This window comes from Anser anser (assembly GCF_964211835.1).
Source record: "Anser anser genome assembly, chromosome: 11".
Taxonomy (NCBI): domain Eukaryota; kingdom Metazoa; phylum Chordata; class Aves; order Anseriformes; family Anatidae; genus Anser; species Anser anser.
In genome coordinates this window covers 375,878-389,690 of record NC_139732.1, presented here as the reverse complement: position 1 = coordinate 389,690, position 13,813 = coordinate 375,878, and the positions used below count along the sequence as shown (strand labels likewise).

At 39.0% G+C, this 13,813-nt stretch overlaps 1 protein-coding gene across 1 annotated transcript; it reads left to right on the top strand.

The window, feature by feature from the left end:
* Window positions 1-662: 662 nt before the first annotated feature.
* Window positions 663-12,815, top strand: LOC310905264 (nuclear pore complex protein Nup153-like). The gene is made up of 8 exons (XM_083851311.1): window positions 663-732; window positions 2,914-3,024; window positions 3,162-3,200; window positions 3,301-3,354; window positions 6,155-6,313; window positions 7,409-7,461; window positions 10,143-10,269; window positions 11,900-12,815. Exons 2-8 carry the CDS (start codon window positions 2,998-3,000, stop codon window positions 12,467-12,469), a joined length of 1,029 nt encoding a protein of 342 aa, XP_083707437.1. The 5' UTR covers window positions 663-732; window positions 2,914-2,997; the 3' UTR covers window positions 12,470-12,815.
* Window positions 12,816-13,813: the final 998 nt, after the last annotated feature.

Sequence of the window (13,813 nt, the reverse complement as noted above, 5' to 3'; positions counted from 1 at the left end):
GGAATCTTCCAGGTTTAAAACCTGTGCGATTATGATCTGTGCTGGCCTCCAGCCTTTTACCAACACAGAAAAAAGCTTTGTCCGTACAAATGCACTGATGTTTATGCGGTCCTCTTTTATCTTAGCCTGAAGGAAAAAAATACCTGCATTGGAAGCACAGTATTAACTTGGTAAGATTGGTGAAAACTACTTGCAGCTCTGTGAACAGTTTTCAAGTTTGTAGGTGATACTTGGTTTTCAGTCTGTACGTGAAGTTGATCTATTTAAAGAAGCTGAAGTCATGCTTATTTTTCTGTATTGAAGAACTTGAATTAGTGTGATCTTTATTGTTAAAGTTCTGTACGTACGAGAGGCATTTACATCTAGCATACGTCATTTTGGCAGATGTTGCAGTTTTAAAAAATACTTCATCGTCACTGCTCTGGCCCACAGAAGCTGAAAGAACTCATTCCCTCTCGCAGCATTCTGCAGCTAGCTCTAAGAAACCTGCATTCAGTTTATTTGTTTTTGGAGGACTGTGTCCTGTAAGTACTGCACAGTATTTCTTTTAATCAGTTTGAATGTGTACCTGTTTTTCTATCCACTTCTCATACTGTGTTTCCGTAGGTACGTGGAAGCACGTCTGTTTTTAAGCAAAACCAGCTTGGGTTTTCTCCATTTTACCCCGGAAAGACGGCCTATGCCGGTGGTGCAGCTGTAAGATCAAGGCAGCCAAAGACGGAACCTTATCAGGTATGAGAAAAGTAGTGTAGTGGGAAATAGTGATGGAAATAAAAAAAGCAGCACTGCCAAAGGAGCTTTGAGCAGGGAGCTGAATATGTGGTAACAGTTGCTCTTCTGCCCTCTTGGTCTACAAAAATAGACGTCTGAGATTGATTTCTGTTTAAATTCTTTAATGACAGTTTTTACCACAGGTAACACTTGTCAGAAAGAACAAGAATGACAGTTTGGGCTAGTTGTTGGTAGTTGGGGTTTCCTCTGTTGTTAGGTCTTTCAAAAAATTCCATTTAAGTGCCATTGTCTGCCTCTGACTACATTACGTTAAAATAACTTGATGCAAAAAAGCCAATGACAGCATAACTTTGAAAACTTGTGTTTATGGTAGCAAAAGCTACAGTAGTCAAACCTGGCTAATATTTATCTGTGGATCTTCTTTTCCAAGCATGCCTACATTCATGCTATGGATATGTTGTATAAACCTGCAGTCTTTGAAAATATCTAAAATCAACTTTGCTGATCCTTTGTTCTTCTGTTACACAGAGGCATGCAGGACTAAATGCAGTCCCAAGATAAGCAGTAACATGCTTTCTGTTTTGAACGATTCATATAGTTCTTGGAGAGAGTTATTTGCCCCCAAGAGTTCTTGGAAATAGCAAATAAAAACTGCTGACAACTCTGATTAGCTAGAGCTGAATCGAAAAGGAAAGTCAAATCAGGTTTGGTAGGAATGTATTTAAATGAAAGTGACTTTTATCGATAAATCAAAAGGAATTTGAAGAAAATGAAAACGCGGGTTTGCTGGCTCTGTTCTGACAGTCCATTTGTGCAACGGAAAAAGGGCAGTACAAGTACCTCACTTACGGGAAACCTTGAAACCTTGTGGTGCAAAGCTGGGAACCCTCTTTGGTCGGCTATTTTTGTTTTTTACAATATTACCGCATTATGGTAAAAAGAGGAACCAAAATACTAGGCTTTTAAAGGAGAGAGTAGCTTGCTTCTTGCTGCTTGCTGTGAATGACAGCAAGGTACTAGAGAGTCCAGCGAAGGGCCACCAAGAAGATCAAGGGACTGGGAGCACCTCTCCTCTGAGGAGAGGCAGGGACTGCTGGGCCTGTTTAGCATGGAGGAGAGGAGGTTTGGGGGGATCTTATTGGTGTATATAAATACCTGAATGGATGGTGCAAAGAGCATAGAGAGCCATTGTGTTTTCAGCGGTGCCCAGTGCCAGGTCAAGAGGCAACAGGCACAAACTGAAACGTGAGGCTCTGTCTGAGCATCAGGAAATGCTTTTGCACTGTGCGGGTGATGGAGCCCTGGCACAGGTTGCCCGGAGAGGCTGTGGAGTCTCCCTCTTTGGAGGTCTTCAAGAGCTGACTTGACATGGTCCTGGGCAACCTGCTCGGGGTGGCCCTGCTTGAGCGGGGGGGTAGACCAGGCGATCTCTAGAGGTCACTTCCAACCTTAACCATTCTGTGGTTCTGTGAGTCTCACTTGTGTTTTTACATGCTGCGTGGTCTGCTTCCTGTCTTCACATCGTGTGATAAGCACAGTGTGGTTATTTGAGGGGTTTAACCTGGGAAGAAAAAAAGTCACACCAAAGGAAGTTTTCGACTGATATTTGAAGTTGGGTGGTGCAAATAAACAGTTTACTTTTTCAGTGTAATGTTTAGATCTGTTACAGTTTAAATCAGATCTTTATCTTTTAAGACAAAGATTTGCAGCCAACTTTAATCTTGGGGGAAGGGAGGAAGCAAGAGAGAAGTAAAACTAGTTCCTGGTTATGATTGTATACACTGATTTTAAGATGGTACACTTAGACCATCGTGAAACTCTGAGGTCTGTGTTGTTACTGAAAATGCTTTCTGTACCACAAGCCTTTTCTTGAGTTCTGTTTCCCTGATTACTGCTTCGGAGGCCTTAGCAGTCCTAGCATCATCCGTCTTGACCTTTTACAAGTACGGAGTTCTTTTATTGCTCGTGCAACAAGCACGTGCAAGATGCACTGAGGCCCAAGGTAAACTTCATTAAACTCCGAATGTATTCTCTTCTTTATGGCTTGAACTCCCAGTGACTGCATGTTTCTCTGTCATCAGAATATATTGATTGTATCATCAGTGTAGCCTTGGGACGTAAAAAACATGCCTCCTTAGCTGAGAATTGACCATTGTAACACTTAAAATGCTAATTTTTCAGGCACAAAAGAGAGCGAAAGCTAGAGAAGAAACTGTGCGGTCCCACGGTACCTTGAGTACCTCAGCGTGGTGCATCTTGGAGGCAATGGAGAAGCTGTCAAGCCCTTTGTTGGTAAATAGCACTTCTTTTAATCTGTTTTTGCTTCATGTGTTTATAAAACTTAGTAAATGTGCCATCAAAGGATAAAGATAAAACTATTCTTCCTTACGTTGTGGCCGGTTTAATTTATTGCGCTGTTTTTTCAACAGGATGCTAAAAGAATGACATCTCTTTTGCCGCTGTGTTGTGTAAGTTGACCATGAACCCCCACATTTTTGTTGCAGGGAACCCTCTCTCTCAGGAGAAAAAAATTGCCCTCTAATATTTATGCTTTGTTTTTTCCCTCAGCCTCCGGACATAGATAAACCGGATATTACTGACTTCCAGTCCAAACGAAGAAAGGTAAGAACCAATAATGTCTTAAGCTGAGGTAGATAACTTTTTCAATGCTTTATCACTATTAGAAAAATTTTCTCAAACCTCAGTGACAACATAGACATCAAATCAAGTTAATATTGGCATGTATCCACAATAGATGATGGGCTGTGAAGATTACTCAGGTTAAGAATTATGTTATCTTTGTAAGTTGAGAGCAACAGCTCTAGAACACACCAAGTCGTTTTATCTTGTCCCCCAACTTGGGGTGAAGCTGCATATTAAAATTCCTCTTGAGGCAAGTTTTCTCTTGAAGAAATGATCACAAATAGAAAAATACTGCTTGAGTGGTCATATAGACTTTGTACAGACTTCCGTGTTCATTCGGGCACAGAAAACTAATTTTTCTGCTTTTTATCACCATTCAAAGTAAAGAGGAGGAAAATTGTTAATTTCCGACGCTATAAATCTTACGCTCCTAAATTCCTATTTGGAGGTAGCACAGAACTGGTGATAATGCTGTGGTAAAGCATGATTTCCTTTCATTTTGTTTAAAAAATGAAAACTAGTCATCTTTTTTTGATGACTTTAGTTAGGGGTATCATTAAATTGCAAAACTGTACCAGGCACAATAGCTCTTGGTGTATTAAATGCCTAACTGGGGGAATTAATATTTTTCATTTTTACCTTTAAAACCAGCGATGAACCATCGTTGGAGTCTGATAAATTTTCCATAAAATTAAATGGGCATCTCTTTCTGCGAAAACATCTGTGTTTCCAGTATCAGTCTGAGTGTACAAATGACCACTTGTTAAGTGTATGGGCTTCTTAGGCTGGAAATCAAAGTGGACAGTAATACTGGTTGCTTATTGCTTTTAACTCTTTCAATCTCTGTATTGTTTAGCCAGCACAATCTCCATTTGGTAAAGTTCTAAAATGAATGTAGCAGCAACTGCTTAGTTTTTAGGGGGGTAGAGGTTTTTTTTTTTCTTTTTCTTTTCTGACGCTATAAATCTTAACGCTCCTAAATTCCGATTTGGAGGTAGCACAGAACTGGTGATAATGCTGTGGTAAAGCATGATTTCCTTTCATTTTCTTTAAAAAATGAAAACCAGTCATCTTTTTTTGATGACTTTAGTTAGGGGTATTCTTGGGCTTATTAAATTGCAAAACCCTTAAATGACCACTTGAAGATCAGGTGACTGAAGGAAATAACAAGATGTGCAAACTTTTCATCTTCTGTTCTAATGAGAAAAGGGACAGTGTCTCAAGAAGTTTCTGTGCTAATTCCTTGACTGGATGGATGTATAATTAAGTTTACAATCACTTCAGAGTTTACAAACATCTCAGATTTCCTGGACCATCTTTTCACCATCTGCCAAATTACAAGGGCATGGAGAAGTGAAGTATATCATAAATATTATCCAAATAACTAAAACCAAATCTGGTGTGAATTCTCAGTTATATTATAGCAATACACCTGTGATAAGGCATTAAGAAAGATCTGCCAGATTTGCAACAGAGAGCCTGAAATTGTCAGCCACTAAATGAATGTTGCACGCAGCTGTCAGTGGGTGAAAGGAGATAGATTGTCTATTCATAATACTAGAATTCATAATGGTGGCGGGAGAAGGGTAGCCCGTGATGAGAAGCAATTATTTGCTGAGGAGACGATCGTGTGTTTTCCTGCTAAAGTGAACATGCGGTTGACGGAACACTTGTGCACTCAGGCTAAACTTCTGCAGTGGGTAGCAGTGATGTGGTATTTTTCTTATTTCAAGGAACTGTACCAGGCAGAATAGCTCTTGGTGTATTGAATGCCTAACTGGGGGAATTAATATTTTTCTTTTTTACCTTTAAAACCAGCAATGAACCGTCGTTCACTCGAAGTAGATTTGTGAACTTACATAAAACATGTCTTATTCAAGGTTTCAAACTGAATGTAATATTTTTTAGAAAGATGTATTTTTGTATACTTTAGAGAGAGTGTGAATCCTATTACTAAGAGCTGGGAGATACTGTGAAATTAAAGCTGCGGTGTAAACGATTTCCTGTTGGTATTGATTTGAACAATAGCATGCTTCCTAAGACTGTATTTTCTGATCCTTAAGACCGCAGGCGGAGCCATCGGTAAATCTTGTAGCCTTTAGGGTTTGTTTTCTGTCTGACAGTTCAGTTAAGTCAGTTTTGCAGAACACGCAGTGGTCTGTGTTAAAAATTAACTCTGGTCTGTGAAAATGCTTTGAAAAGGGAAGTCAAACCCACTACTTGAAGTGCATCTAATGCACATGTAAAGCATTGGATCATATTTTAATGAATGAGATTATTGTAAGACTGACAAGTTGTTTTTTTTGAGTGTGTTCTATTGTTTGTGTAACTTTGAAGGGGGAAAATGTAGGGGATGTGAAGCCCAGAAGCCTGTATAATTAGTTGCTTAACACTTCAAATGTTAAATTAATGAATTAAGCTACTAAAAAAAAAAAATCACAGTGTGGGCAGAGGAAAAGATAGGAGCATATTCTAGGAACATGGATTATTTTAATTATGGTAGCATGAATTATTTTGTCTATGAAGCTAACTGCCAAATTTTGAAACGGAATTCAGTCAGACTTTGGCTACTTATATATAGCTTTATGGATTTCGTTACTGGTTTTCTGGTGATTTCCCTCTACAAGTTGAACGGTCTTCAGAATTTTCAAATTGTATTCACTGAGTGCCAAGACCGATGGGGGGAGGTTTATAGTTCTGTAATTTGTTTTCATCAATAAATATTGGAATTAATTTGGGTGGACATAAGGATAAATTGATTGCTGTTTCCCTTTCAAAGCTGGAATCCCAGAATGCATTCCAGCCTCCACCTGTTAAGAGACTTGTGACACCAACAGTAAACCGTCAGCCGATGCGTTATACGCGGTATTCTGAACCATCACCGACTTCAACTACTCAGTCCAGCAAAATTTGCCAGAGAGGAGACACAAAGTTCCAAGTGAGTACATTTTTGAGTCCTTATGTGCCTGTTTTTTTTTTCCAGTCTTGGAATGTTTCTCAAACCAATTGTTATCCTATCTTTGCAAAAAGTACTGATAGTATGTTTGAGGCGAGCTTTAAGGCAGTGGGAACCATTGTGAAATAGATTGAGCTTTTATGGATTTAATTCTGTTTTTGGAACACTCAGTGTCTTGTGGTTGTTTTCACGATGTCATGATGTGCTATTGAGTCATCCTGTTGTCAGTGAAAGAATATTAAAAGACAGAAATGTTTTCCTTTTATATTCTCATGTACACAAAGCTGTCACTGATGAAACATGCTCGTGTTCTGTGTAAACTATTCCAGGTGAGCTATGTGCTCCAAGTGAGAGTTCTGACAATGTGCTGAGTTATCGGTTTTGATTGCTTTAGAGTAGATGGAGTCTGATAAATTTTCCATAAAATTAAATGGGCATCTCTTTCTGCGAAAACATCTGTGTTTCCAGTATCAGTCTGAGTGTACAAATGACCACGTGTTAAGTGTATGGGCTTCTTAGGCTGGAAATCAAAGTGGACAGTAATACTGGTTGCTTATTGCTTTTAACTCTTTCAATCTCTGTATTGTTTAGCCAGCACAATCTCCATTTGGTAAAGTTCTAAAATGAATGTAGCAGCAACTGCTTAGTTTTTAGGGGGGTAGAGTTTTTTTTTTTCTTGTTTGTTGATAAATGACAGAAAACAGAAAAGTATGTCCCTTTTACGGGGTTGGCAAACACAAGTTTTGATGAAAACTCTCCCCCACACACACAATTTTTGTCATTTTGTTTAAAGTAATTACTTTCTTTGTTAGAGGATTTGACAAATTTGATTTAGTGTTCTATCAGTTTGTCCTCAATGCTGAGTGAAGCAGTGATGCTTACTTTAGCCCCAAAATTTAACTGAACTGTACCCACAATGCTGAATTAGGGAACAACGTTAAGTAGGTGAGGTGTATTCAGTGCTATAAAATTAAATATAAATAAATAAAAACCACAAAAAACCACATGAAGTGGTTGTTGGTACTTTGTGTATTCTGAACATATTCAGCTAAGTCTTGAACTAAACTTAACTTGCAGGGGATGAGAGAGAAGACTTTGCCTGCAGAACAGCGAGCAGAACCATCTGAAAGGTATGACATCTATTAATTTAAAACTTACTTGAAGGAAGAAAGACATCTCCTTTTTCAGTACAGTCTGCACCTGAAAGGTGGTGACAGTTCTCAGTAAAAGGAATGGGAAATCCAATGAAAATTTTGTATTTTGAGGGAGCTGCAAAGTCTGGATTGTGTTTGAAGATCAATAGAACTTTGAGAAAATTGTTGTTTTTATGAAAGGAAGGAAGATGAGCAAGAATAAAAGTACTGATAGACCACTTTTTATCCCAAGTTTATCTTCTGAGTAGGATACGAAGATGGGAAACAAGGCACGTTATAATGCTGTATCCACAGAAAGGATCTTTGCTATTGGAGGCCTAATTTTTTCCTTCTACAGGAAATATGGCTCATTTTGTAGTTTGACTAAATCTGTAGCGTTACAAATTTTGCTTTGACAGATATTTCATGGTTTATAACTCAGTTTACTTATAACAAAATAATTTGTCCCTCCTAATGTTCCCTAGGGGAAAAGCTATTAGTTTTAGCTATTTAATTGCTTGCAGTTTGAAAGCTCTGTCCTAATGGGATGATTCTTTCTGAAGTATTCTTTAGAAGGTGAAGTAGGGGAAGTGAGTTACAGTTCAGGAGGATGTTTATTGATGTGTTTTTTTCTTTATTTTTTAAGCAAAAACATGGAGGAAGATTTATGATTTATTATTCTTTTTTTTAATACTCCTTTCATGATGAAGTTAATTGTCTGCTTTGAGTTCACATGAAGACCATGTGTTCTTTAGAATCATTTGAGGCCAAATGCTAACTCATCTCTAAAATAAAAAAAATCCAGCAGAATTAATTGAATTTCTTCTTGAGGAGACTGCTTTGTGTTACACTGCTTTCTTGGATTAGGTCAAATGAGTTATCCTCCAGATAATATTGATGGCTTTTCCTTCTGGGCAAATGGTGTTTTGGGTAATAATGCTTGAGTTAAGGGACTTTGCACTCGGTTTTTAGGGGGTCGCTCTTTTCAAAGAACAGTAGCAGGGAATTTTGTTGACTCTATGCTCATCTGCCAAGCAATTCTTATGTGACCATGGGCATTCTTTGGCTTGCAGAAAGAACTCAACACTTTGTTTTGGCATCTAAAAGTTGGACTTCACAACAACCACCTTTTTAGGGGTGGAAGCGACTGGCTTTAAGGTTCTGGTACAGGTGCAATCAGGTGCTGGGTTTTAATTATGTTTTTTTCAAACTGTTCTAAATTGTCTCTGTTAGAACTCCTTTCTACTTCTCCATTTAGGAAGGAGATACAGCAAACTCATACTGCTTTTGATTTCGTTCACAAAGTTTATTGCAGTGCCCTACCTTTTGTTTGTAGAGTAGGTAGTGGTGGTAGTGTTTTTTGTGATGCTGGTCTCTGTTGGGTGCCATGTTCTGGAGCAGGAGCACCACACTGATCTGCTGGCAAGAGTCCCTTTGGACAGTTGAGTTGGAATACTCAGTAAATCTCTGGCCCACCAATGCTATATATCTATGTGTGTGTGTGTGTGTGTATATATTTTAAACCTGAGTCCAATTGTAGATTAGACTTGCTTGAAGGCTGACAATTGTCTTTGCCCCCTTGAAGCTCACAGGTGTTAACAGAAAGAGGAATATGGGCTGTTATGGGCAAGCGATAGTTGTCTGAATGAAGATCTATTTTGATGTAAGACTTTTTTCAGAATTCTAATGGATTGACAGTTCGGATTAGAGAAAAGTCTGAGCATCTGCCTTAGGGATCTGTCTTCCTCTATGCAGTTACAGTGCTAAGCAGGCTGTTGTCAAGTATTTGACAAGTTTAGACCAGTTCTCCTCCTCAGTATTGTGGGAGTTTGACCTGGTGTCTTCCAGTGCGATCTAATGCACTTCTGTACTGACTGACTGATTGGCTGCAAGATAAGCTTTGATGTCACGGTTTTTCCAGGCATACTTCATTTTCTTGCCATAGTACTTTTGTTAGAGTTATTCCCTATTCCACTTCTGGTTTGGGTTATTTTTTCCCCATTTGCTCTTGGATTAGGATATCTTTCTGGTTTTGAGCTAGGCTTTTTTAAGTACCAGAAAAACGCCTTTGTATGCCTTACAAAAGGGATCTGTATTCATGTCTGAAAAGACTTCTGGAATGTTGGCATACCCAAACACCTCTGCTGTTCCTGCTGATGGCCACATGAAAGCCAGAGCTGCTTCTGAAGCTTAGGCCATATTACCTTGCCACACAAGTCTAAGGCGTCCCTATTCTATCAGAGCTGTTGGCAGTGTTTCCCATGTGTATGTGTGCATATGTGCACTCTTTCTGTATTTTTGTGAGCTGTTCTTTTATATCCCTGCAAAAGATACACGTGCATCGCAGAATCAGAGAACCAGTCCTATTTAAAGGAAGCACTGGAAAATAACAATCTAAATCAGCTCTTCTATTTCAGGTCTTCTGGCTTAGTCATTGTTCCCGTGTGAACGGTGCACTTATGTATGTCCTTTTCATTGCTGCTGTTAATAAAGTTTTTCCTATTTAGAACATCAAGTATTTACCAGCGTTTAGCAACTTGTGAGACAGCTTTAGTTTTTTTCTGATCAGCAGGTTTCAATTCTAGGACTAATAACAGCTCTAATATCTTGAAAAAAAAATTTGGCTGGTAATTTTTTTTTCTCTTGTTTCCCCCAACTTCTGTACTGTCGTGTGCTAGCAATGTGACCAGCTACAAATTCAGTACTGCTGCGTCCAGTGGTCTGTCTTCAGGAGTGAGTAGCGGAGGTGGCAAAATGAGAAGGGAAAGAGGAATACACTATTTATCAAGAGCTGTACAAGAACAGGTAAGTGACTCTTAAATTAATTGCTGTCACTGAGCTTACTGAAGTAACTAGCTAAGTGTGTCAGTTTTATTGCATCATAGTAAATTATAACAATACCGCTTTATTTTTGCATTGTTTTTGTTTTCTTGTGGGTTTCAGAGCAGGCTCCAATTGATTTCCTGTGTTTGAATACCTTGAATACCTTTGCTTATGTAATTTTGAAATTTTTAATTCTGTTACCTTGGAGATTCTTCAAACTATAACATTTCTCGTTAGCAATTGAATGAATGAGTCCTAAGAAGAGAAGTAATGTTTTGGTGAAGGTTTGTATAGTTTTTCTACAGGAATGATACTTGAAACGAGTGCCAAGTATAAAAAGAAAAAAAAAAGCTTAATTTTTGGTTTCATATTTAAGTCGTACAGAAAGATACAGGCCAAGAGTGTGAAAAAGAGTAGTAGAAGACAGCATTCTGCATGTCTGCTAACGATGACTCAGTTTTTGATACTCACCAAACTCATTGTGAGAGAGTTTTTTTCTCATTTTAATAGGAAAAATCTATTCCATAAAACTATGACCATGAATATTCAGATTATTTTTTCTTTTATTGGATGTTATATAAGCTGCCTGTAAGTTAATTTAAGTATTTACGTTAACATTAAGTATTTAATTAATATTAAGTTAATATTAAGTATTTAAGTTAATTTAAGTTTCAAATCATTAAATGGGACTTCTGGATGATGCAATATAAAGAAATCGTAAACACTGTTGTTTATTCCTGTAACGCAAATAAAATAATGGTCCAAATATCAAAAGTTCCATAAACTTTTCAAATCAAAACTGTGAAACAGATGTAAGCTACAGGATGCACTGAATATCAGTAGCACCAACTTACATCCCTGCCTAGTCATTTCTAAGTAGATCATGATAGTACTGTACAAATTTTGGTCAGATTTTCTATGCCATTTAAAACATAACTCATCCAATCTTAGTAATCAAATAAAGTAAGTGGCAGGGATGAAAATTGAAGTTGTTAAGAGGCTCTCTTCTGATTTTTATATTTGCATCCTGATACATGGTATAGACTGTATTTGCCAGAACACAATCTTCAGTGCTGTTAGTCTGACTTTCTTTGGTGCTTTTTGTGTTTAGTTTGGTTGTTGAACCTACCTGCTTCTTTAAACATTACCTTTTTCCACGTTCCCTGCTGTAATGACTTTAGAAACTTTGGCAGCTATCCTGCCTAATTTTGCAAGAGGAACACTTTCTCACTTGTCTTGAGAGTGTACTCTTAATTGAAGCCATGCGAGGGTAGTTAGAAAGGATGATGCTTCTCCAGAGCTTTGATGACTAAAGTATAGAAAAGAAAGAAAAAAAATGTGATCTGTGCGTCTCTGTTCTGCACAGGTTTTGAGTTAACTTTCAGTGTTCTTGCTGTACAGTTGTTGAATAGAGTATAATGTGGAAGCAGGCCTGCCATAAATTAAAATGACGTGGTAGACAGAGGTGGGGAGATCGGGATTTCTTCTGGAAACTTGCTTTCTCTTAATTTGTATGGATTTTTGTTCTATTTAATTTTGTTAATAAATTGGGTGGGATGGGGTGAGAAAGTAGTATGTCTTGTATAAGAAAAATTAAAATTTGCAACTTTAGGAAGTGGAGGAACCAGTGCTACCGAACATACCCCTACCCATCAGTGCTGCATCGCTGCCTCAGTTCAATTCTAGTTTCGTTGGTAGTAGCGCTGTCTCAGCGTCACCGAGCGCTGTTTCAACAGCAGCAATGAGCACGGCAACTCCAGCAGCTGCGACGGGCATGGCAAATCCATCAGAGGTGGAGGGCATGACAGATCCATCAGAGGTGGAGGGCATGATAGATCCATCGGAGGTGGAGGACTTGACAGATCTATCAGAGGAGGAGGTGGAGGACATCATATATACAACGGCGACGTCGGGCATAACATGTTCAACAGTGCCCTCAGGCTTGACATGTCCAATAATGGCGGCGGGCATGCCATACCTGCTGATGACAAAGGACAAGGCAAAGTCAACAGTGGCAACGACAAGCGTGGCAAATTCAACGGAGGCGGCAGGCATGGCAGATGCAGCAGCGACGGCGGCGGGCAAGGTAAATCTTTATGCTATAAATAATGTTTACAATGAGTATACTGCTTTATTGCGAGTTGACTTTTTCTGTGGTGCTCATGAAACTAACAAATATTAGTTTCTACGCAGCTGAATGAATTGGGGTTGTATGCCAGTTTGGGGAAAAAGGCATAAATGTTTTGATTCTGCTTCTCTCAGTCTTAGAGCCTGCCAACTCCCATTTAACGTGATTGTATAACTGCTTCAAATGCTGTGGAAGTCTGCGGGGGAAGGGGGGTGTGGACTTTATGCCAAGTTATTTATAGTGGTTTGGGCAGGGGTAGAGTTAATTTTCTTCGTAGTAGATGATGCTGTGTTGCAGATTTGTGAGCAAAACAGTGTTGGTAAGGCACTGGTGTTTTAGCTGTTGCTGAGCAGTGCTTACACAGTGACAAGTCCTTTTCTGTGTCTCACGCTGCCCTGCCAGCGAGGAGGTCGGGGATGCACAAGAGGCTGGGAGGGCACTCAGCCAGGACAGCGGAGCCCAGAGGACCGAAGGGATATTCCACACCATTTAGCATCGTGCTCAGCAATAAATGCTGGGGGAAAGAAGGGGAAGGAGTGGGGAGTATGTACAGGGTTATGGCATTTGTCTTTCCAGGTAGCCATTACATGCGATGAGTCATTAATGCTACCTCAAATTTAACAACTTTACTTCTTTATTTCCAGTTCTTTTCCCTGTTCCACTTGGAGGGAGTGAGCGAGTGGCTGTGTGGTGCTTAGTTGCCTGCAATGGTTAAACCACAACTTTATTTAAGTTATTAAATTAGAGGTAACGTGGTCATATAAGCCTCACATAGAATGAGCCTAGGGTGCAATAATTGGCATATTATTGCAATAAAATAAACATTAATCTGTTCCAGAGTACTTGAAATATTTTTTGTACGGTTTGAAGTAGACAGCTGCTTTAACATGTTGAGGTGTTTGCTGAAGTTCTTGGAGTATCATTGGGCTGAGTTTGCCGTTCTTCAGCTTCCTGGCTTGCTTTTCCGTGCATTTAGACCTAAGTAGCATCTCCAGCTTTTCCTCTCAGTTTCTGGAATTTGGTTTTGAAGATATTGTCCTATACCCACTTGGAAACTTCCCTGTGTTTTATTATTACTTTTATCTGCAAAATAACTCAAACATCAGGTTTTTCGACGTCACTGCGGGACTTCTGTTGGGTAGTGAATTCAGGTAGTTGTTGCTCTTCAATATAAACCTTTAATTCTTTTGAAAATACAGATACAACCAACAAGTACTGTTAGCAGTCCTGAGTTCGCATTTTCATCTCCAGTTGTGAAATCTACTGAGGCAGAAGTGCTACCTACGTCTTCTGTAAGTAAAATAATAAAGGAGCTTGACTTTTTTTCTTAGGCATTTAGTAGGCTGTTGCAGAACACTAAAGCAGAATCTGCCTTGATGGAGAAAAGTATGTAGGCTT